This window comes from Cololabis saira, chromosome 10 (genome assembly GCF_033807715.1).
Source record: "Cololabis saira isolate AMF1-May2022 chromosome 10, fColSai1.1, whole genome shotgun sequence".
Classification (NCBI taxonomy): domain Eukaryota; kingdom Metazoa; phylum Chordata; class Actinopteri; order Beloniformes; family Belonidae; genus Cololabis; species Cololabis saira.
The window spans coordinates 18291617-18317859 of NC_084596.1; the positions used below are offsets into that span (position 1 = coordinate 18291617).

General features: G+C 40.7%; 2 protein-coding genes across 2 annotated transcripts; both read right to left on the reverse strand.

Annotated features, from left to right (window-relative positions):
• Positions 1–1629: 1629 nt before the first annotated feature.
• LOC133452514 (SLAM family member 6-like) lies at positions 1630–16566 on the reverse strand. The gene is made up of 7 exons (XM_061731880.1): positions 16022–16566; positions 14647–15926; positions 13796–14104; positions 13434–13718; positions 7204–7323; positions 6899–6954; positions 1630–6748 (listed from the first exon to the last, which is right to left on the reverse strand). The coding sequence occupies exons 2-7, from the start codon at positions 14702–14704 to the stop codon at positions 6602–6604; spliced, it is 975 nt and encodes a 324-aa protein (XP_061587864.1). The 5' UTR covers positions 14705–15926; positions 16022–16566; the 3' UTR covers positions 1630–6601.
• A 133-nt stretch (positions 16567–16699) lies between these two features.
• Positions 16700–25736, reverse strand: LOC133452515 (uncharacterized). The gene is made up of 6 exons (XM_061731882.1): positions 25651–25736; positions 24802–25110; positions 24440–24724; positions 19781–19903; positions 19464–19513; positions 16700–19322 (listed from the first exon to the last, which is right to left on the reverse strand). Exons 1-6 carry the CDS (start codon positions 25706–25708, stop codon positions 19224–19226), a joined length of 924 nt encoding a protein of 307 aa, XP_061587866.1. The 5' UTR covers positions 25709–25736; the 3' UTR covers positions 16700–19223.
• Between the last annotated feature and the right edge of the window lie 507 nt (positions 25737–26243).

Sequence of the window (26243 nt, forward strand, 5' to 3'; positions counted from 1 at the left end):
ATTTATTTTAATTATTTTCTTCTTTCTTACTTATCAATCAATTCTAGATGTTTTTGCTGTCACCTATTGAACTTTGGATTGTTGCTCAGTCATATTTACAGATGGACTTTAAATATGGTTCTGAATGAGAAATAATGCATCTGGTACTTGTATACTTTACACTTTACACTTAAAAGTTGCTCACAAATACTGCTACTCTGCCGGTTTTTCGAAGTTTTGAAGCAAGTAAAGAAAGACTTTTTTGGAAGAAAGGCTTGTAAAAATAAAAATAAAACATTTTAAAAGAGTATCACAAGCTTTAATCTCTCTTTTAAAAAGTCTTCAACACTTTAATGACCATAGTGCATTGCAGTTTGAACTAAAATGGAAACAATGTACAACATGTGACAAGTTAGAAAAAAAGACAGCACGTCAAACCCACATAGTCTGTGAGTTTACAGAAGAACTCTCCCTTCCTGTTTGTTGAGGTTTCATTTTTTATATGTCAGATTTACAGGAAGGTGAGCTGAAGGTGATTGCACCCGCCACAAACTTCCTTTCTCGTTTTACACATTTGTGTTGTGCAGATCTTTATCAGTCTCTTGTGCATCTTTATGTGGACATTACTAGACTTGTTCGCTCTGCTTCACGAGCATGAAGCCATATGGACAGTTGTAGCATATGCTGCACACATAATGTTTCACCCATAAAATCGAGTTCTGTAATTCTTAAGTATATTATTTCTATAAAAGTATAAAAAAAACATTGTCCTTGACCAAAATATTTTATTAACACTTGTTTATTTTATATGTCAGTGGACAATAACAATGACAGTGAACAATAACAACACTTGGCGTCTTACAGTATACAAATATAGCATCATCACATTTACATTTTCCTTCTCAGCTCTGAGGTGCTTTCACAGGTTTATTTCAACCCACTGGCAGCCAACTGCTCCCAGTCTAACTAGTGGTACAGTAGGTTAAAAGCAGATGACTAATTTCCCCTTGTGGGGTGAATAAGGGTCAATAAAATAAAGATGCTAAGTCCTCTGTATAGCATATAGCCTATTAGATCTAACTGTTTTAGGTGAAAAGAGCTTCAGATATTTGTTAATGAAGTTGGCATTTAAAGAAGACGGTATGTCTCCTTTCCATACTTTTTTTGAGAAAGGGTCTGTGACCTGGTTCAGTCGAAATATTTGTTCTGAACCCAGGTTCAGTGCAGCAGCTGCCACCTCTAACTGATGGAAATCACATGTGGTTAATGGAGGGGGCGGAGAGGTGAGCAGAAGCTAATTCAACACGAGTTGAGGGACGGTTGAACGCTTGGGCTAGCAACACTTTCTGCTGTTACGTGAGTCACTACTTCCTCGTTTCTGTGGTGTTTTGAGTAGAAGTCAGACTTGTGTCTGTTTGCTCCCATCTGAGGTTGACAACAAGTTGGGCCATGACAGATAACATATTAAACAGATAAAACACATCACTAAATGCCCTGTCACATACCTACCCATCTATCCACCCACCTACCACTTCTACCTCTACTACTTCTTCTACTACTTGTACTACTACTGTCATTTAGGAGACACTTTTATCCAAAGCGACACAAGCAAGAAATCTCATAGTAACAACAAAAACATCTTTGCATATATTATTTTAATTTCAGCCATGAACATTGTTTATTTCAATAAAAGTCAGTGCTCAAAATTGCAAGTGCAAATGCATAGTTACAGCAAATACAAAATACTGACAAAAATAATATATTACTGTCGATGTCAAGGAGTACCTATTAAAAATTAAATCCATTATAACGAACGCCATCTCAATAAATCCAGAAGACAAATGTGAATGACTGCACAGCTGTCAATAATACATCTGCAAATGTGGATTATTATTCACGACTAGTGGTGAATTTACAGTATTTATGTGACTCTTTTTTATGGTTTTCTCCATGACGACTCAAAGTACTTGAAACTAAAAGCTAAATTTGCCTATATCCACATTCATACACTCTACAGAGAGCTACACAGATGTGGTTTCCTTTGTGTGTGTGAGTGTAGCCTGATCTTTGTCTGTATGTAGGTCAAACTGACCTGTCACTATAATGTCTATAAACTAAAAATTAGAAAGAAAATGGAGAAAAACAAATTTAACCTTTAACTTAAATATTCTTAAGAAAACAACTACTGTAAGCATTTACAACAACGCAGTAAAAGAGGGCAAGAACCCTAAATCTTTCAAACCTCATCACACAAAACTATAAAATCATAAAAATATAATAAAACCTTCCATCCATCTATCCATCCATTCCATCCATTTTCCGCCACTTATCCATTCCCGGGTCGCGGGGGCAGCAGTCTCATTAGGGATGCCCAGACTTCCTTCACCCCAGACACTTCCTCCAGCTCTTCCGGGGAGAGTCCGAGGCGTTCCCAGGCCAGCCGAGAGACATAGTCTCTCCAGCGTGTCCTGGGTCTTCCCCGGGGTCTCCTCCCGGTGGGACATGCCTGGAACACCTCCCTAGGGAGGCGTCCAGGAGGCATCCGGTACAGATGCCCAAGCCACCTCAGCTGACTCCTCTCAATGAGAAGGAGCAGCGGCTCGACTCCGAGCTCCTCCCGGGTGACAGAACTCCTCACCCTATCTCTAAGGGAGAGTCCAGCCATCCTGCGGAGGAAACTCATCTCGGCCGCTTGTATCCGCAATCTTGTCCTTTCGGTCACTACCCAAAGTTCATGACCATAGGTGAGGGTAGGTGCGTAGATTGACCGGTAAATCGAGAGCTTCGCCTTTCGACTCAGCTCCTTCTTCACCACGACGGTAGAGTACATCGACCGCATGCCTGCGGACGCTGCACCGATCCGTCTGTCAATCTCACGCTCCATCGTTCCCTCACTCGTGAACAAGACCCCGAGATACTTGAACTCCTCCACCTGAGGCAGGACTTCTCCACCCACCCGGAGAAGGCACGCCACCCTTTCCAGATGGAGAACTATGGCCTCGGTCTTGGAGGTGCTGATTCTCATCCCTGCCGCGTTGCACTCGGCCTCAAACCACCCCAGCACATGCTGAAGGTCCCGGTCCGATGAAGCCAACAGGACAACGTCATCTGCAAAAAGCAGAGATGAAATCCTGAGGTTCCCAAACCGGATCCCCTCCAGCCCCTGGCTGCGCCTAGAAATCCTGTCCATAAAAATTATGAACAGGACCGGTGACAAAGGGCAGCCCTGCCGGAGTCCCACATGCACCGAGAACAAGTCTGATCTACTGCCGGCAATGTGAACCAAAACTCCTGCTCCGATCATACAGAGACCGGACAGCCCTTAAAGGGGACCTATTATGAAAAACACGTTTTTTCTTGTTTTAACATATATAAAGTGGTCTCCCCTCACCCTGCCAACACAGAAAAGATGATACCCCATGAAAATCTGCAAGGTCTGCCCCCCCCCACCTTACAGAGTCCCCCAGTGTCATGTGGTTTCTGTGAGCCGTTTGGATTTGTGCATTTTCTTTACGTAAGCAAAATGCAAACCACGCCCTCGGTCTCCTCCGCTGCTGAAACCACGCCCACAACCAGCTCTCTCAGCCGGCCGGAGCGCCCGCCATTGTTCAGCAGCGGTGGCTGTTTCCACAGCGAGGGAGAGTAGAAATGAGATTTTGCATCTACGTTTACCCTCATAAAAGGATCAGATCCCACAGCACGGACCCGGCAACTGCACACGAATCAGCGGTAAGTTCCTTTTTTTTATGTCATTTATATTTGTATGATCTTTGCATGGGCTAAGTATTTAGCTTAGCTCCGGAGCCCCGGCGCTGCATACGGAGCTGTCGGAGCTGCTCACGGACCGGACCGTCGAGGAACTCCGGGTTCGGAGTTCCGAACCCGGAGTTCCGAGCCCGGAGATCCGAACCCACCGGCTCCGGCGGGCCGGCTCCCCCGGGCTCAGGGCTCTATTAGTACCGTAATACATTTTTCATCTGTGGTTTCAGATCTTTCAAGTACCTGGAGCTGTTCACATTCAGAAGACGCGCGGTCCTTCCTTGAGCCAGCAATAGTGCATACATTTTATTTATATATTTTAACAATAAAGTTGCCATTTGTGAAAATTCAGTGTTGTGATTTCTTTACCGTTACATGATTCATTTGTCTTGTAACATAAGAAGTGAAATGATGAGGAATCGGAGTAAATAACCGTGGTGTCCTTGTTTAGAATTAAATTCAATCTTCCTGTGTGAAGACAAGGTGACTAAAGGCTGATTTATGGTTCTGCGTTACACCAACGCAGCGCCTACGGCGTAGGTACGCGTCGATTTAACGCAGAACCGTGGACACTCTTTGCTACGCAGCAGCTGCTCTTCTCCCCGGAGCGACGCTTTGTCTCCTCCCCTGCTACACGTCATTCAAGCAGCCAATCAGCGCAGAGCCTCATTATCATACCCCCCCCTTCCCCTTAGAATGGAGCACAGAAAAAGGGGTTTGAAGCGGTAAAACTATAGACACGGCTCACAGGCTGAATTTCTGATTTATGTAGAAAAAACAAGCTTTAGATTGTTTTTAAGACATTCAAGGCCTGTTTAAAATATACATTAAATGCCATAATATGTCCCTTTAATAGAGGGCCCCGGAATCCATACTCACTGAACGCCCCCACAGAATAGCACGAGGGACACGGTCAAATGCCTTCTCCTTATCCACAAAACACATGTAGACTTGTTGGGCAAACTCCCATGAACCCTCGAGCACCCTGCGGAGGGTGTAGAGCTGGTCCAGTGTTCCACGATCGGGACGAAAACCGCATTGTTCCTCCTGAATCCGAGGTTCAACTATCAGCTGTATTCTCCTCTCCATTACCCTGGCGTAGACTTTTCCGGGGAGGCTGAGAAGTGTGATCCCCCTATAGTTTGAGCACACTCTCCGATCCCCCTTTTTAAAACTAAAAATAATAAAACCTATAATTTAAAAAATATATAAAAACTATCAAAATAATCCTAAATTCCTTTTTAAAACAGTCAATCTTTTAATAAACACAGATTTTAACAATTCTTCCACACCAGCATCTGATCAATCATTGATCAAGATCAATGCTATTAGGTCCAGCCTTTTATCCAAACAAAATATTGATTTTAACAGATCTGAAATGTTGCTTTTACCTGAGGTAACACTGGAGAGTTTTGTCCTGGTTGATGCAAAGATGCATGGTCTAGTTTTCTCTCAACTAAATCCAACAACCTGCCTTTTAGATCTCATTGCCACATCACTTTTAAAACCATTTTATGGTTTCTTTGAGTAAACATAGATACTAAACATCGTGAATTGCTCTCTTCAGACAGGCATTTTCCCTGCTGCCTGTAAAACAGCAGTGGTGAGGCCCCTTCTGAAGAAGAGCAATTTAGATCACAAGTCCTTGATAACTACCGACCTTAACATTCCTAAGTAAAATCATACAAAAAAATAGTTTTTATCTAATTAAATACATTTTTTGGAAAATAAAATTTTTTTGTGAAATATCAGTCTGGTTTTAGGACAAACCACAGCACAGAGACAGCCCTTTTAAAGATTGTTAATGATCTCAGATGCAATATGGATTCACGGAAGCTTTCAATCCTGGTACTACTGGATCTAACGGGGGCTTTTGATACAGACAAAAATCACATTTTATTAAATACCGGTAGACTTAGTAGTCTGGTGGGTGTCTCTGGCACTGTTTTAGAATGGTTTCACTCCTATCTCACTGATCAACGATTTTTTGTAAGTATGGATACATGCTCCTCGAGATTCCATAAAGTAAAGTATGGGGTTCCCCAAGGATCAATTTTAGACCCATTACTTTTTAATGTATACATGTTGCCACTTGGGGATGTCATCAGGAGACATGCCGTTGATTTTCACTGCTATACTGATGATACACAAGTTTACATTGCTGTGTCTTCTGATGACATAGAAGCAATTAATGTTATTTTAGAGATTAAGTAATGGATGGCAGATAACTTTTTATAGCTTAACCAGGACCAAACTGAAGTCCTAATTATCGTTCCTGAAAACAAGAGAGAGATCATTTTAACAAAAATGCAACATTTTAAATCTTCTAAGTGTGTGAGAAATCTAGGCGTTCTTTTTGACTCTGATTTGGATTTTGTTTCACATATTAGAAATGTAACCAAGACACAAAACTATAAAACTTTCATCTTAAAAACATCGCCTGAGTCCGTCCATTTCTCTCTCTTGCCAGCGCAGAGGTGTTGATGCATGCTTTTATTTCTAGTTCTCTGTAAGTAGACTACTGTAAATGTTAAATGTTCATTTTATTTTGTAAAGCACTTTCTGTGATTATTGTATGAAAAGTGCTTTATAAATAAAGTTTGTTTTGATTTGATTTGATAAGCATCTATAATGTCTCCAGGACTGCCGTGATGTTTAAGCCCAGATGGATTTCTGTGGTTCTTCTCAGACTGAGGTTGAAGACGTTCTTCAGAATCCCACACTGTTGGTGTGCACAGACATTAAAGACTCTGCATGTTCGTCTGGACCTGCAGCCCTCCAGATTAAAACCATTAACTTTGATACCATACAAAGGGGCAAGCGGCTGATAAACAGTGCTGGGACTTCTTCCTGCAGATGTTTTTCACGGCTTGGGGCTCTTCTCTATAGCTGCGTACAGGCTCTGTGGCAGAGGCTTGTTTTCAGTGGACGGTCCCGCTAAAGCACTGTAGATGGTGTTTGGAGAAGCTTCATTTGTCGACCCCGGATCCTGAACTTGGGCCATTTCAACCTGGAAAATAAGTGAGAGGCAGCATTTTTAGCAGAGTTGCCTATATGCTCACATCCCTCACATCCATACATGGTTGTTAAAATGTTCAGAATCATATTCCATTGCTTTTGAGGGAAATTTACAGAGATGACAGAAGAAAAAAAAACTTACCGCAGGGGACGCGTAAACTGTATTCTCAGTCGTATTCTCGTCGCCGTTAACTGAAACTAAAAACAATATGATTTTAATCACCTCTTTCTTTGCAGGATTTAACTAGCCATATCATTCACATTACTGCACTCTCCATCTTTACTTTAACCGTGTATACACCATGCCCATGTTTTGTTTCTATATAAATCCATTTTCACGCTAAAGTACACATTAAAGACTTGAAGTGTAGAATTAACTTATATTAGAAGTTCCTAGATATATTTGGAAACAAAAACAAAAAAACGTGCTAACACAACTGGACTTACATTTTTTTTCACGTTTAAGACGGACGAGAATGACGAGAATGATGAGAATGATGAGAATGATGAGAATGAAGAGAACAGCACCAACAATCACCCACACAAGATAGGAGATTCCACCAGAACCTGCAAAGAAAAACAAAGAACAAGTTAGAAAATGATGCCTGTATACAACATAACTGGGATCTCATCTTGGACACAAAAATGATTTAATTCACATTAGCCCAGACTTACACCCTGTTAGGCCTGTTTGGCTCAATTATTCACTTGAGCTAACAGACAGAGGACTTCAGCTCTCTGCGCTGCTCTGTGCGTGAAGCACCAGGGGATCTGTGTTGTTGGCTACTCTTTGTGGATGTCACCTCTGCTTTCAGGACCATCCTCCCTCACAGACTGGTAAAGCTGTCAGATCTGAAACCATCTCCCTCCGTCTCTAGATCACAGACTTCCTGATCAATCACACTCAGAGGGGGAGAGCAGGGGCCTCATGCACAAAACCGCAGAGCACATAAAGCTTGCATACGCCACCATCCTCGACCACGTCCGGCTGTACGAAAATGAACTGTGCGTAGATTTGTGTGTACCGTCAAAAATAAATAAATAAATGACCACGCAAATTCAGTCAGCTGAACCTTGCTTTTAAAAACCAAAATATGTTCCTCTAGACCTCGTGACCTGTCGAGGGATTTGAAAACAATATTTCCTCATACGTTTGAACACTTATGATTCACATCCAAACAACAGACCAAAACCACATGTGACCTAATTTTCCCACATAATGCCCTAAAGTGATTATCACAACCTAAATCCCCAGTAAACTGATATTTTTTCTGCATTTATGTTGCGTAAAGTTGTTTAGACACATCAATGAGGGATCAAACTTGCATGGATTTGGTTGTATGCATAGTTTTGAAGATATACATTATTTTTTGTATGTGTGCTGGCAAGATTTCTGCTAAAGGATTTAGGATGAGGGCAGCACGGTGGTTTGGTGGTTAGCACTGTTGCCTCACAGCAAGAAGGTCCCCGGTTCGACTACCCGGCCTGGCAGGGTCTTTCTATGTGGAGTTTGCATGTTCTCCCCGTGCTTGCGTGGGTTCTCTCCGGGTACTCCGGCTTCCTCCCACAGTCCCAAAACATGCATAGTAGGTAAATTGATGATTCTAAATTGCCCAGAGGTGTGAGTGTGAGTGTGTTTGGTTGTCTGTTTATATGTGGCCCTGCGATGGACCGGCGACCTGTCCAGGGTGAATCCCTGCCTCTCGCCTGAAAAATGGGCTGGGATAGGCTCCAGCAGACCCCCATGACCCTGCATAGACCCTGGGTATAGATAATGGATGGATGAATGGATTTAGGATGAAATCCACACAAAGTTTTCACATGAGGCCCCAGATCTCCATTGTCCTGTCAGGGCAGTATATGCTGCACTCTCTGCTCTTCACCCTCTACTCTGACGACACGCTCAACTCTCTCCAGCATCAGAAACCTTACAGTTTTTCTCGATTGCTTTGACACATTTTGCACACCATGGGTCAACTTTATCTAATGCTCACACCTTCTTTGCACAGCAAGAGTCCTCTCTGGCGAATCAGTTAACTATTTCTCATTGCTTTCACACAATTTTCTTTGACTTATAATACACTTTTCAAAACAGTTAACACACTTCTCACAAAGAGACACAAAACATAACTGATTTACCATGGCAACACATTGCAGAAACTTTGTAGCAGCCAATTGGAACTGCTCTCTCAATTCTAAAAAGTATCAGCACCTGTGTGAACTCTCTTTGCAAAACAAAGCAAGTAGTCCTCAACCTATCAAAGAGGTCAATAGCTTGAAGTTGACACCAAGCATGGATCGAGGAGGACGTGGATGAGAACATGTGGCCTGATCGTCAGGCCCGTGTCGACAATGCGTAATTTTCCTGTATTTTTATTGTTTTCATATTTACAGGGTTTCATTTCATTGTGTTTCATTTACAATACTTACTTTGAGAATTGACCTTTGTTGTACTGCATATTGAACCCTGTCATTTTGATTGCTTACAGTATGTGCAAGTACTGCAATAAATATTTTTCTGTCAGAATCTTGACATTTTGTACACAGTAGAACAAATGTAAATCAGTGGTGTTGACAGGTACTTCAGCAATACAAAAACAGATCTACAATATTTTACTGTATACACATTTTCTGATTTTACTGTAAATACTCTGTGACAGTATATTTCTAAGTTATATAACTAAGTTAGAGTGCTCAATACAAAACCCAAATTGTAGTATGTTGTCAGTTGTAAAATAGTCTATGAGGGTGTTGAACAAAAGTTGATATGGATTGCTGTAGTTTCAATTTTGTTATCCATTGTTAACTAAATGAGAAAGCATACATGTTCAATTGAGAAAAAATTGTAGGTTTTGATGGAAAATTTTGGTTTTGATGGATGTGTGACAAGTTTTGAGAAAGTGGTGTCATTCTGCAAACATCATAAAGTGTTTTGGTTATTTCAGCTTCTGTTAAGGGCTTTGTGTGAGCTGTTTTGAAAAAGTAAACTGTGAATGGAAAAATGGGCCAAAACGATCGAGAAAAACTGTAACACAATTACTGATAGGGGCAGCCTCTGTGTGTCATGGTTGGTTCTCCAGCCGTTAGTGGTTTTCAACTCCCCTCTCTCCTGCTCAGTCCATCTGCCAGCCATGCCCACCTCGTCACTCACTCCTTTTTGGGTCCAAAACCTCACCCCGTAACACTGTGTGTTAAAGGAGCTTGAGGCAAGAATAAGAACTGAGACTCATTAGCGCTACGACGACCGTCGGGGGTACTGCAGCCAACAGCAAAGCCGGCGCTGGAGAACGGGGGAGAACGCGCATGCAGGGTAATTTGACATCACATCCGCAGGACAGCGGTCACATCCTGCGGATGTGACGTCAAATGACGCTGCATGCGCGTTCTCCCCGTTCTCCCGTGCCGGCTTCGCTGTTGGCTGAAGTAACCCCGACGGTCGTCGCTCCTTTAAATGGATATAAACCTGGTTCAAATATAGCCAAGATGACAAAGCCGATTACGATAAGATAGATAAGATAGTCCTTTATTTATCCCCAGAGGGGAAATTCGGGTGCTACACCAGCTCAAAGTCGGACAACATGAACTCAGACTAAATAAACGATAAAGATAAATTATGTATGAAAATAAAAAAATACGGTAAAAAAGAAACTGAAACTGAACAAGTGCACTGTAAACTGAAAAAAATACTATAAACATAGTAAGTACACGATAATAAATAGTGTGTTATACTAATATCGTAGAAATTAATAGTCTGCAGTTGTTTCTTATTATAAATAGAATGGAGTCCAAGTCCAGCAGAGACAATGAAAAACGGTGTGGTGGGGGAGAGTAATGTGAGTGTCAGGGGGGTGAGGGGGACTCAGCGTGGTGACAGTCTGTGGTCCCCACTGCTGTTATGCAGTCTGATGGCAGCAGGTACAATTACAGAGTTTAGTAATAATCCCACAACCATGATGTCTTCATGCTGCTGTATTTGTTTAATACATGTTGTGTCCTTTGTTCACGATGTTCTGGATGTATGTTATCTCATTTTCATTGGCCTTCATCAAAGATTTACTCACAGAATGTGACTTGGAATTATAATCAACATTTAATGTATATATTCTATATCTAATCCATACAGGTTATAATTATAAATATCTTGAGTTTCATGTTGGCTAATATTTCTTTGATGGCCAGACATTTGATCAAACATATTTTTTGCTACCATGTCAGGAGAATTTATTCAAAGCACTAAATCTATTTCTAATATGATTGATTGACAGTTGGCTCAGCCAATGACTACTGATTCTCAAGTCCTCATCTGTTGTCGTTGAAGCCATCTTCAGTTTTTACTAACCTGGCTTAAAATGGGAGTCAACATGTGAAACGGGATGTTTTCTCTGTAAATGTCTGCTAACAGCTCTGCAACTATTTCAGCAAGGATCGGCTGAAGGGGGTTGGTACCCACAGCTGACTTTGATTTACATAAGGTGTGCATGTTCCCATCGGTTTTCTGAGCAGCATGGCTGCGCAGGAGCAACAAAAAAAAGGCTTCAAAATCCTTCTTCATAGACCTATAGGTCACGCCACCCATGCTTCGCCCGCTGCGGCCACGTTTACACGTAGCCAGGTATTTACAAAAACGGATATTTTCCCCTCTACGTTTTCAAAAATATCCTCGTTTACACGGACCCGCATGAAAACGCTGTTAACGTCATGCCAGCCAATCAGAATCCTGGAAAAAACGCATCACCGCGTAACCCTACGCCGTAGGCTCTGCGTCGGTGTAAAGCGGAACCATAAATCAGCCTTTATGGTGCACTGGAGAGGAGAGGAGGCAGGGAGCTGGGTGGAGGGGGCGGTGATTTAGCGGGTCTATACGTCACGGCCCGCCACCAAACCACATGCGCCGTTTTTGCATCGTTATGCGGAAAATCCCAGAAAGCACACAATACACTGAATGTTAAAATTTCGTTGTTTTTTGGGTGTAATTGATGTCAAGACACCCAACAAAACACAAAAAATCAAGAAAAATGTGTTTTCCATGTCACAATACCTTTATGGTCCTGCGTTAAATCGACGCAGAGCCTACGGCGTAGGGTACGCGGCGACGCACACCGTACGGCGCGCATCGCCGCGTACCCTACGCCGTAGGCTCTGCGTCGATTTAACGCGGGACCATAATTCAGGCTTTACTTCCAAGACGGAAGAGTCTTTCGTTTGGAGTGACAGAGAAGTGGAGTTACTTTTAAGTGTGACTTTAGAATATAAAACAGGTAAAATACAAGAAAATATTGACGGTGGCCAAACTGTTACAGTTTTGTAACAAACTGAGTTTCTGGTGCATAATGTGACGTTCTGAGCCTAAATCTCCGTTTTCCTCCGTTTTCCTCCGTTTTCCTCTGTTTAGACGCAAACGTGAAAACTGAGTTTTTGAAAATCTCCACTTTGGCCGGAGTTTTCAGAAATGATCGTTTTTGGGGGCTTTGAGCTGCGTTTTCGTGTAAACGAACGGCCAAAACGCATGAAAACGTTTTACAGTTACATTGGATATGGATATTATTGATATTACAGTCTATGGATATCCACTACAGACTCATGTATTATCTTTTTTTTTTTAGTTTTTTTAGTTTTTTGTTTTCACATTTCAGGCGCTTGATTATGTCATATGGAACGGTGGCCCAGCGAACCAATGTCAATATAACTTTCAGCATGAATATGGCTACTCACAGCATCTGAAATTCCTTTCAGCTGGCAAAATAATCAAGAAGCTAAATAATTAAGCAGTATAATAAATAACTAAATAAATAATTGGACAACTGAGACAAAATTTAAACATCAAAAAAAGATTTGGTCAACGGTGGGATGTCATACAATTGTCAATTTATTTCAAGCAGCTGATCTGACTGCATGTTATTCCATGAGGTGACGCAATAGCCACTGAAATTCTGGGTAAATACTGTCTTCCAGTAGTACAGCATCTGTTTATGGGATTTTGATAGTTTTGTTGGTAAATCTGGAATATCATTTACACTGATTTGATTAATAATTAATAAGTAATTAGTCATCGCACTACTGCATACAGAAGGCATGTACAACTTAAGAGGACTAAAATCCATCTGATGACTTGATTGCTCTCTGACCAGAGTGCCTCAGTGGTCAGTGAGTCTAAACCCAGCATCAGAGGTCTAACTCCTCATCAGTGAACATTTAGTACTAGTATTATTTTTGATAGTTCTGTTCATTCCACTGTTGCTGTACACAAATGAAACGTAACAGCTCACCACTGCCTTAGCCTTTTAGCAGCAGTTGGATACTTACCCATGAGGCACTGCGGGATGCATTGAGTGCCCTCTGCAGGGTTTAATAATTCTCAGCATGTAATCAGACAACAGTACCAAATTGTGACCAAACTACTTAGTGCATTGAGTAGGGCTGATTCCTGTTTTTTGAATGTGGTAAAAAACTGTCCCTCTTGATTGGATGCATTCATCTAAATAAAATTGGACAAAGGGCAATTTTTAATATATTGCTAATGCATAAATCAAATGTTGGGAATGTATTTTGCCAACAAAATAAGTAAATACACAAAAGAAATGAAGTAAACTGAATAAGGCAGCAGGGTGGCGTGGTGGTTAGTTTTTTTCAATCAATTAACTTTTTGAACATTATATCATAATAAGTGTGAAACTTACCGCTAAGATGGGGACAAAGATGCTGAATGTGCCTCGTGTCATTAAGCCAGCTGACATGGTTGCTATGGTTACAGATGATCGATTTGTTGGACAGGTAGACAAGAAGAGAATCCCCATGTTTTGTTATCAGCGGTTGCTCTCCTCCCTCCTGACTGCAGGTCTCAGTGTCACATCTAACGGTGCTGCTGATCTTAGACGGTCCGGTGCTGCAGGTCACAGTGAGGTTACAGGAAGTTGAGCTGTTGAGGACGGACCCCACTGTCAGCTCAGCGGGAGATACGGCATCTGAGGGAGAATGTGAGGATTAAAGTTATTTTACAGAAAAAACATCAGTTACTTTTCAAAAGTGCAAACAGACCAACCTTGAACTGTGACTTTGTATTCCGCTAGCATTTTTTCTTCTCTCCCTATTTTCCTTGCAGTATAAATGCCGCTGTCTGACTCTCGTAGATTTTTTATTTTCATAGTGTAATTTCTTGTAAAGAACTCAATCCGTGGATCCTCAACAGAAGGTTTTGATTGTGAACCTGAACTACACAGAAAACGTACTAAAATGGTTTTATTGAATTTCCAATTAACAAGGTCACATTCCTCAGAACCACCAACTTCCACGACGTCCAGAAGTACATCCCCTCCTGTCTGCACAAACACTGGAGTTGCCGGTCTGGATCCTAGAAAGAAACAAAAAGAAAACTTAATACAAAGATTTCAGACCACATTTGCTTTAAGTAAGTGCTTTTTGTTCCTCCATATCTCTCTTCCATCACCCTGATTTACCTACAGCTTGTTAACTATTGGGTTTCAATCTTCAATTGTAAAACAAAAATAATAAACTGTAAAATGTAAATGTTCATGACCAGCGTTTGACCAATTCACTAAGGACACAAGAAAAAGTAAACCCCAGCTTAAGGATCACAATCTTTATTTCAATCACAAGCACAAAAAATAAAATAAAATAAATAAAACACCAAAATATTAACTCAATAAGATAAAAATTACAATAATAATCACTAAATAATAAATGTACCTTCTTCGGTTATATACTTCAGATTATAAAACATGAATCTTGACTTATTTCAGCCCTTTGATATCAACATAGTTTCATCTGTCGTCGGCTAGAAGACATTTCAGTGCTGTGATACAACAACTAGGTTTTAGAAATAAAAGGAAGTTATCAAAAGCTTGAATTTTTGAAGATATAATCAGTTTTTACCTTGTATTTGAAATGAAAACAGCAGAAAAACTGAAAGTAGAAAAGCAAAGCGAGCCATCCTCACGCCATTAAAGCAACTTCCTACTTCAAGTGAATAGGAAGTGGTTAGAAAAAAAAAAGTCAACCAACAGTATATATTTTTAAAGAATCATATCAATCCTTTTAAGGGCTGATACAAACCTGTTGTATAATAGAATCAATAACAATGCAGAATAACATCAATGAAGGTACTCAATCCTGTTTTAAGGTCATATTTATTTGAAAATGACATTCTTCAAGCTAAACCAGGAAACACAAGTTCTAGAGAACGGACACAAAACTGTAAAGTTATTAATAAAAAAAAAAAGAAAACAGACATAAAGAACAATAGTTTACACAAAACATGTTTATACTATAAAATTGGACGATTAAACAATGATTTACAAAACTTTACAAGGCATTTACATGTATAGTTAAGACGGGCTACGGATGATTTGTCATTCAAATGTTCCAATTTACAAACAGGAGGAGGGTTGACTTATTGGCCAAAGTAAGTCTGCTTCTGCAGGTTTGAATCTAATGGACTTTAAACGGATCTAATTCTCATACATGTAGAACAGTTTTCAGCCCCTTGGGCTTCCTTTTTCTTTTTTCATCTGCCGGCTGCAGCTTCTTCCTCATCTGTTGGACTTCCTGTCTAACTTTAACTCTGTTCAACACCCAGACAAACGCTGTGAAACGTGTGCAAAGAAGCAGAACCATAATCAGCTCAGTCGAATGCAGCCGCTCAGGATTCTTATGTAGGAAATTGAAATGATTAAGCCTGACTTTAGTGAAGATAAAGTACATTTTTATAGTCTGGTGTCATTAAGGCTAATAATAATCCTTTTTTTTTTTTTTTTTACATGTAAACACAGTGAGAGTCTGTCACACTGTTTTCCACTCGCCTCATTTGAAGAGCTGGTTAAAAGGCAGTAGCAGTTTTTGTTCATCCAACCAGAGCAAAAATGAAAAGGTCAGAAAGACTGAACTCATATTCTAAAACAATGAATTTTGCTTTGTCCATTAATATAAAACTTCATCTTTGTTTATTATGGGATGTAATCTGCCGTGTCAGCTCAGTGTCATCAGAGATGTCTCTGGTCTTGGAGGAAACCAAGTTTAATTTCATCAACTTTACTGATTGAACTGTTGCTGATCAGTGACTGCCTCTTCTCTCGCATGGTTGACACGTTTCACAGTCAGTGCCAGGTAGTGTTGGCAAACCGTGGTCATCCGTGGTGATTGGGGGTTACGGGCACCTAGATGACAAAAAAAAAAACGATAAAATTAATAAGACATCCTTATTTGTGAGGGAAAACAACATTAACCCTGAATGAAGGTGCCTGATTCTCACCTGAGATCATTTTGGACTGTTGCTCCTCCCTCTTTTCCCTGGAGGTTGATAATAGAGGAAAAAATGTTGTGTGACTTGAGTCTCTTGTAAGAGCCCATATACATGCACGTGACAGATCTACTACAATACAGTATGTCTCAAGACTAACGGGAACGACAATGACTCCAGATGCATAAAGATCTTTAACAATGTCGACTTCTTTTACTTCTAGAGGAAGTTGCTACAAACCCCGTCTGTCACTGTGTGGTTTGGGCTGAGCTGCAGGGGGAGCTGCAAGGCAGCGTTTCAGGGGACTGAGCCGGCTGAGCAGACCATTGATTTACACTTTAACATCACATTAGTATACAGAAACATCTGGGACCAAGGGAGGGGGAGGGGGGGCAGAGGACAGGACTATCAGTCGTTCAGCTGCCTGTGCTCTGAACACAACAACACAATAAGCAGTGAAAACTGCTCCTGTTGTGTGTTTTGCTGTGGACCCCAGTAGGTTGTGCTACGTGCTGCATGCTGCAACATAAACCGAGCCGGCTGTCACAGCTGTGATTTGTAAATAAAAAAGAAGATGACAATCCCTTTTACAGTCAATGATATTTACCATGCAAACATACAACCCCAGTTCAAGAGAAGCTGTGACGCTGGTAAAATGTACATCGAACCAGAAAACAATGATTACAAATCTCAAAGACCCATAATTTATTTCCAGTAAAACATAAACAACATTTCAGATGCTGTAACAGACACTTTGGCATTTTCTGGAAAGTATTAGAAAAATTATTGAAAAGTAGAAACAGGCCAATGTTTACAATTGTTTCCTCTAAACATCTGTTTACATAGTTGTCTCTGTAGTACACCAACTAACCCCGTATCAGTACTTGCCCACAGATAGTTAATACTAATATATCTTGTCTTTTGTACCTTTGACAATATATCTTTGTTTCTCTTCTCTCTGTTCTTCATTATCTCTTTCTAGTCTCTCTTTTCCCACTTTGCTCAGCTGGTCTTCAGCAGGAGGGTCACCACTTATGATCCAGGTTTCTTCCTCCTAAAGGGGAGTTTTTCTTGGTTTAAAGCTTTTCTCCCACTAGGGGAGGTTTTACCTGCCAATGTTTATGTAATAATTGCTCTGGGTTCATGTTCTGGTCTCTGGTAAGCACCTAGAGACAACTTCTGTTGTAATAGACGCTATATAAATAGAAATATATACCGGTATGTATTTATACCTCCTAGTGGATATAGTGAGTGCAGTTTAAGTTTTTGTTGGTCTTGCAGTTTTACTGATCTCATGCAAGTTATGCAATAAAAGTGCATGTAGTTCGTTGATGAGAAAGGAGCTTGTGTGTACCAATAAATACCTCTTTTTGAGCATCACAAAGGATGTTTATGGACACTCATTCACACAACTGACATGCTGCCCAAGGAGACGCGTCATCTGTTTAAGGTCAATCAGCACCTCAGTGACCGGTAGGGTTTTGTTTGGGTCAAATCAATTCAAGTCACAGTAGTTATCTAGTTATTTCTTATTATTTTAACTACTTATTTTTCAATTATTTTATTATGTATTTATTCTTTCATATTAACTTTTTTTTAGGTTTATTTTAATGTTGTTTTTACTTTTTCATATGTTATCTCCAGTGCTTTTCCTCATGGGGATCTTCCACACCGAGCACTATCCCTACGCAGCCTGTGGGGTCGTTGCCGTGGCGATCGCCCTGGTCTGGGTTGTTGCCGTGGCGATCTCCCTGGTCGGGGTCGCTGGGGAGTCCTGCACTGCAGCCTCGGCTGTGGTGTGGACACCAGCCGGCCCTGATCTGGGCGTTACTGTGGTGACGCCTTCAGTTGTCATTGGTGGGGGAGCTCCTGGGGTGGATAGATCCCCAAGATATCATTCCTCACCTCAGCGTCAAGCCAGGTTTTTATTTCTTTATTTATGATGTTTTATTTTAGTTTTTTATGATATTTAATGTCTATGTGTATGTATGTGTGCTGTGTGGGTATATATAAAGTGAGGGTGTGTGTGAAAATGACCAGATGGGTTTCTATGTTAAATGTTTTTCTACATTTTCTATGTTTTTCTATGTTAAATGTTCATTTTATTTTGTAAAGCACATTTTGTTATTATTGTATAAAAAGTGCTTTATAAATAATGCTTGATTTGATTTGATTTGATAAGCATCTATGTCTCCAGGACTGCCGTGATGTGTGATGTTTAAGCCCAGATGGATTTCTGTGGTTCTGGAACAAGGCAGGGCGTCTTCAACAGGACTTGAACCTCCTGGTGGTTCAGACTGACACTGTGTCCTAACTGCATGCGAGCGTCCGACTATCGCATCGCACTGCGTGACATCGGACGCTCTCTGTCCACACTGAAAGCATTATGGGCCCCCAGGTAATTTTGATTGACAGCTGAAACTCACTTTTTACTCACAGCACTACCCGCCCGTGTGCTCCTAAAGTGGCAGCACCTCGCGACGCGCTGACTGGCTGGAATCTGCGCAGCTCAGCGAGGTCAACGGACCAGACGAAGCCAGCGCGACTCCCATTGGTCTCTCGCTAAGCAGAGACTGGCTATCACATTAAGTAAATGAAAAAGACACAAGCTTTACATAATACAGTGAATTGTGAAACCTCCAGCTCTCTGTCCATCTCCCTCCAGCCAGCTGCCACTTTATTGAGGTTTTTGTAGTGAAATGAGGAGGAATCATAGAGATAACTTCTCATTTCAACTAACTGGATCAGCCATTCCTCATCCATGACTGTTTCCTACAGCGCTTTCAACCGGCTTTTAACACGAGCGCCACGAAGAAAATAGAAGCAGGGTGTCTGACAAATGTTCAGCTCAAAATGGCGCGCCGCGTCGTGCTGTGCAGCGCTGCGTCGCTGCGCAGCGTCGCTTGCGACCAGTTAGGACAGTCCAATAGAACATAGAAATTGATTTTGTCGCTCGCATTCGCATGCAGTTAGGACACGGTGTGAGGTTGAAGACTTTCTTCAGAATCCCAAACTGTTGGTCTGCACAGACATTAAAGACTCTGCATGTTCGTCTGGACCTGCAGCCCTCCAGATTAAAACCATTAACTTTGATACCATATAAAGGGGCAAGCGGTCGATAAACAGTGCTGGGACTTCTGTTCCTGCAGACGTTTTTCACGGCCTGCGGCTCTTCTCTATAGCTGCATACAGGCTCTGTGGCAGAGGCTTGTCTTCAGTGGACGGTGCTGCGTCTATAGTATAGTGTACTATAGATGGTGTTTGGAGAAGCTTCATTTGTCGATCCCGGATCCTGAACTTGGGCCATTTTAAGCTGGAAAATAAGTGAGAGGCAGCATTTTAAGCAGAACATTTTTATCCCTCACATCCATACATGGTTGTTAAAATGCTCAAAAACAGATTCCGTTGCTTTTGAGGGAAATTTACAGAGATGACAAGAGAAAAAAAAACTTACCGCAGGGGACACGTAAACTGTATTCTCAGACGTCTTTCTTTTGACTGAAACTAAAAACAATATTATTTTAATCACGTCTTTCTTTGCAGGATTTAACTAGCTATATCATTCACATTACTGCACTCTCCATCTTTACTTTAACCGTGTATACGCCATGCCCATGTTTTGTTTCTATATAAATCCATTTTCACGCTAAAGTACAAATTAAAGACTTGAAGTGTAGAATTCATATATAATATATATATAATATATAAATATAATTCCTAGATATATTTGGAAACAAAAACAAAAAAACGTGTGAACACAACTGGACTTACATTTTTTTTCACGTTTAAGACGGACGAGAATGATGAGAATGATGAGAATGATGAGAATGACGAGAATGATGAGAACAGCACCAACAATCAACCACACAAGATAGGAGGCAATTTCACCAGAACCTGCAAAGAAAAACAAAGAACAAGTTAGAAAATGATGCTTGTATGCATCTTGGAGACAAAAATGATTTAATTCACATTAGCCCAGACTTACACCCTGTTAGGCCTGTTTGGCTCAATTATTCACTTCAGCTAGCAGACAGAGGACTTCAGCTCTCTGCGCTGCTCTGTGCCTGAAGCACCAGGGGATCTGTGTTGTTGGTTACTCTTTGTGGATGTCACCTCTGCTTTCAGCACCATCCTCCCTCACAGACTGGTGTTCAAGCTGTCAGATCTGAAACCATCTCCCTCCGTCTCTAGATCACAGACTTCCTGATCAATCACACTCAGAGGGGGAGAGCAGGGGCCTCATGCACAAAACCGCAGAGCACATAAAGCTTGCATACGCCACCATCCTCGCCCACGTCCGGCTGTACGAGAATGAACTGTGCGTAGATTTGTGTGTACCGTCAAAAATAAATAAATAAATGACAACGCAAATTCAGTCAGCTGAACCTTGCTTTTAAAAACCAAAATATGTTCCTGTAGACCTTGTGACCTGTCGAGGGATTTGAAAACAATATTTCCTCATGCGTTTGAACACTTATGATTCACATCCAAACAACAGACCAAAACCACATCTGACCTAATTTTCCCACATAATGCCCTAAAGTGATTATCACAACCTAAATCCACAGTAAACTGATATTTTTTCTGCATTTATGTTGCGTAAAGTTGTTTAGACACATTAATGAGGGATCAAACTTGCATGGATTTGGTTGTATGCTTAGTTTTGAATATCTAAATTCTAAATCTAAATTTCGTTTTTGTATTTGTGCTGGCAAGATTTCTGCTAAAGGGTTTAGGATGAGGGCAGCATGGTGGTTTGGTGGTTAGCACTGTTGCCTCACAGCAAGAAGGTTCCCGGTTCGACTCCCAGGCCCGGCAGGGGTCTTTCTGTGTGGAGTTTGCATGTTCTCCCCGTGCTTGCGTGGGTTCCCTCCGGGTACTCCGGCTTCCTCCCACAGTCCAAAAACATGCATAGTAGGTAAATTGATGATTCTAAATTGCCCGTGAGTGTGAGTGTGTTTAGTTGTCTGTTTATATGTGGCCCTGTGATGGACTGGCGACTGTCCAGGGTGAACCTCTGCCTCTCGCCTGAAAAATGGGCTGGGGTATAGATAATGGATGGATGGACCACACAACGTTTGTACATGAGACCCCAGATCTCCATTTTTCCTCAGCTCTCAGAACTGCCTCCTGTCAGGGAAGTCTATGCTGCACTCCCTGCTCTTCACCCTCTACTCTGACGGCACGCTCAACTCTCTCCAGCATCAGAAACCTTAACACAATTGCTGATACGGGCAGCATCTGTGTATCATGGTTGGTTCTCCAGCCGTTAGTGGTTTTCAACTCCCCTCTCTCCTGCTCACTCCATCTGCCAACCACGCCTACCTCTTCCCTCACTCCTTTCACCTGCTCTCCCAGCTGCAGCTCCTCAGCAATCAGGACAGCATAAAAGCTCCACTCTCCTGCACTCTCGCTGCCAGATCTGTAGATGCAAGACCTTCCAGCGTTCCTTGTCTTGACTTCTCGTTGCTGACCCTGCCTGTTTCTGGACCCTGCCTTGTCTCCTGCTCTCCGCTGCCTGACCTTGTCTTCTGAACTTGACACCGATTGTCTGTAGATGCAAGACCTTCCAGCGTTCCTTGTCTTGACTTCTCGTTGCTGATCCTGCCTGTTTCTGGACCCTGTCTTGTCTCCTGCTCTCCGCTGCCTGATCCTTGTCTTGCCGGCCTGCTCTTCATTCAATTCAATTCAATTCAATTGTATTTATATAGCGTCTAATACAACAGATGTTGTCTCTAGACGCTTTCCAGAGATCCAGAACATGAACATAAACATAAATATAATTATAAATATAAATATAATCCCCGGAGCAATTATTACATAAACAATGGCAGGTAAAAACTCCCATAATGGGAGAAAAGCCTTAAGCCATTCGTTCCTGTTGAGGGTAATAAACCAAACCAGACAAACTACCACCATGTGCTCTGTGTGCTGCATTTGGGTCCAAAACCTCACCCCGTAACACTGTGTGTTAAATAGATATAAACCTGGTTCAAATATAGCCAAGATGACAAAGCCGATTAAGATAAGATAGATAAGATAGTCCTTTATTTATCCCCAGAGGGGAAAATCGGGTGCTACAGCAGCTCAAAGTCGGACAACATGAATTCAGACTAAATAAACGATAAAGATAAATTATGTATGAAAATAAAAAATACAGTAAAAAAGAAACTTAACAAGTGCACTGTAAACTGAAAAAAATTACTATAAACATAGTAAGTACACGATAATAAAGAGTGTGTTATACTAATATCGTAGAAATTAATAGTCTGCAGTTGTTTCTTATTATAAATAGAATGGAGTCCAAGTCCAGCAGAGACAATGAAAAACGGTGTGGTGGGGGAGAGTAATGTGAGTGTCAGGGGGGTGAGGGGGATTCAGTGTGGTGACAGTCTGTGGTTCCCACTGCTGTTATGCAGTCTGATGGCAGCAGGTACAATTACAGAGTTTAGTAATAAACCCACAGACATTCAGGAAAGGCATCGCTGGTTGCAAGAAAGCATGGCCTATAAGTTTCCATGGAGATTCATTCTGTGCAGCCGCCAACAACCATGATGTCTTCATGCTGCTGCATTTGTTTAATACATGTTGTGTCCTTTGTTCACGATGTTCTGGATGTTATCTCATTTTCATTGGCCTTCGTCAAAGATTCCCTCACAGAATGTGACTTGGAATTATAGTCAACATTTTATGTATATATTCTATATCTAATCCATACGGGCTATAATTATAAATATCTTGAGTTTCATGTTGGCTAATATTTCTTTTGGTGGTCAGACATTTGATCAAATGTATTTTTTGCTACCATGTCAGGAGAATTTATCCAAAGCATTAAATCTATTTCTAATATGATTGACTGACAGTTGGCTCAGCCAATGACTACTGATTCTCAACTCCTCATCTCTTGTCGTTATGCTCCTGCACTCACTGAACCCATCTTCAGTTTTTACTAACCTGGCTTAAAATGGGAGTCATTTTTTATTTTGCTGTGCAATCGATATGTGAAACAGGATGTTTTCTCTGTAAATGTCTGCTGACAGCTCTGCAACTATTTCAGCAAGGATCGGCTGAAGGGGGTTGGTACCCACAGCTGACTTTGATTTACATAGTGTGTGCATGTTCCCGTCGCTTTTCTGAGCAGCATGGCTGCGCAGGAGCAACAAAAAAAAAAGGGCTTCAAAACCCCTCTTCATAGACCTACTGTATACAGTAGGTCACGCCACCCATGCTTCGTCCGCTGCATTTACAGTCTATGGATATCCATTACAGACTCATGTATTATCTTTTTTTTTACTTTGTTTAGTTTTTGGTTTTCATATTTTAGTGCTTCAATAAAATCTTTATTGGTTTGCACAAGTGTGATTATGCCATATGGAACGTTGGCCCAGCGAACCAATGTCAATATAACTTTCAGCATGAATATGGCTACTCACAGCATCTGAAATTCCTTTCAGCTGGCGAAATAATCAAGAAGTATTGGCAGTATAATAAATAACAAAATAAATAATTGGGCAACTGAGACCAAATTTAAACATCAAAACAGTATTGGTCAACGGTGGGTTGTCATACAATTGTCAATTTATTTCAAGCAGCTGATCTGACTGCATGTTATTCCATGAGGTGACGCCACTGAAATTCTGGGTAAATACTGTCTAATATCATTGTCACAATTTACACTGATTTGATTAATAATGAATAAGTAATTAGTCATCACACTACTGCATACAAAAGGCATGTACATCTTAAGAGGACTAAAATCCATCTGATGACCAGAGTGCTCTCTGACCAGAGTGCCTCAGTGGTCAGTGAGTCTAAACGCCGCATCAGAGGTCTAACTCCTCATCAGTGAACATCTGGACGGTACTAGTATTATTTTTGATGGTTCTGTTCATTGATCTCTGTAAAGCGCTCTGGGTGCCTTGAAGGGCGCTATATAAATCCAAGTCATTATTATTATTATTATTATTATTATTATTATTTTTCCACTGTTGCTGTACACAAATGAAACATAACAGCTCACCACTGCCTTAGCCTTTTAGCAGCAGTTGGATACTTACCCATGATGCACTGTGGGATGCATTGAGTGCCCTCTGCAGGGTTTAATAATTCTCAGCATGTAATCAGACAACAGTACCAAATTGTGACCAAACTACTTAGTGCATTGAGTAGGGCTGATTCCTGTTTTTTGAATGTGGTAAAAAACTGTCCCTCTTGATTGGATGTATTCATCAAAATAAAATTGGACAAAGGGCAATTTTTAATATATTGCTAATGCATAAATCAAATGTTGGGAATGTATTTTGCCAACAAAATAAGTAAATACACAAAAGAAATGAAGTAAACTGAATAAGGCAGCAGGGCGGTGTGGTGGTTAGTTTTTTCAATCAATTAACTTTTTGAACATTAAATTATAATAAGTGTGAAACTTACCGCCAACAAGGGTGCAAAGATGTTTATGATTCCTCGTGTCATTAAGCCAGCTGACATGGTTGCTATGGTTACAGATGATCGATTTGTTGGACAGGTAGACAAGAAGAGAATCCCCATGTTTTGTTATCAGCGGTTGCTCTCCTCCGTCCTGACTGCAGGTCTCAGTGTCACATCTAACGGTGCTGCTGATCTTAGACGGTCCGGTGCTGCAGGTCACAGTGAGGTTACAGGAAGTTGAGCTGTTGAGGACGGACCCCACTGTCAGCTCAGCGGGAGAGACGGGATCTGAGGGAGAATGTGAGGATTAAAGGTATTTTACAGAAAAAACATCAGTTACTTTTCAAAAGTGCAAACAGACCAACCTTGAACTGTGACTTTGTATTCCGCTACCATTTTTTCTTCACTCCCTAATTTCCTTGCAGTATAAATGCCGCTGTCTGACTCTCGTAGATTTTTTATTTTCATAGTGTAATTTCTTTGAAAGAACTCAATCCGTGGATCCTCAACAGAAGGTTTTGATTGTGAACCTGAACTACACAGAAAACGTACTAAAATGGTTTTATTGAATTTCCAATTAACAAGGTCACATTCCTCAGAACCATCAACTTCCACGACGTCCAGAAGTACATCCCCTCCTGTCTGCACAAACACTGGAGTTGCCGGTCTGGATCCTAGAAAGAAACAAAAAGAAAACTTAATACAAAGATTTCAGACCACATTTGCTTTAAGTAAGTGCTTTTTGTTCCTCCATATCTCTCTTCCATCACCCTGATTTACCTACAGCTTGTTAACTATTGGGTTTCAATCTTCAATTGTAAAACAAAAATAATAAACTGTAAAATGTAAATGTTCATGACCAGCGTTTGACCAATTCACTAAGGACACAAGAAAAAGTAAACCCCAGCTTAAGGATCACAATCTTTATTTCGAACACAAGCACAAAAAATAAAATAAATTAATAAAACAGCAAATTATTAACTCAATAAGATAAAAATTACAATAATAATCACTAAATAATAAATGTACCTTTTTCGGTTATATACTTCACATTATAAAACATGTATCTGACTTATTTCAGCCCTTTGATATCAACATAGTTTCATCTGTCGTCGGCTAGAAGACATTTCAGTGCTGTGATACAACAACTAGGTTTTAGAAATAAAAGGAAGTTATCAAAAGCTTGAATTTTTGAAGATATAATCAGTTTTTACCTTGTATTTGAAATGAAAACAGCAGAAAAACTGAAAATAGAAAAGCAAGACGAGCCATCCTCACGCCATTAAAGCAACTTCCTACTTCAATGTTCAGTTCAGCTTCAGTGAATAGGAAGTGGTTAGAAAAAAAAAAAAAAAGTCAACCAACAGTATATATTTCTAAAGAATCAAATCAATCCTTTTAAGGGCGGATACAAACCTGTTGTATAATAGAATCAATAAAAATGCAGAATAACATCAATGAAGGTACTCAATCCTGTTTTAAGGTCATATTTATTTGAAAATGACATTCTTCAAGCTAAACCAGGAAACACAAGTTCTAGAGAACGGACACAAAACTGTAAAGTTATTAATAAAAAAAAAAGAAAACAGACATAAAGAACAATAGTTTACTCAAAACATGTTTATACTATAAAATTGGACCATTAAACAATGATTTACAAAACTTTACAAGGCATTTACATGTATAGTTAAGACGGGCTACGGATGATTTGTCATTCAAATGTTCCAATTTACAAACATGGGAGGAGGGTTGACTTATTGGCCAAAGTAAGTTTGCTTCTGCAGGTTTGAATCTAAAGGACTTTAAA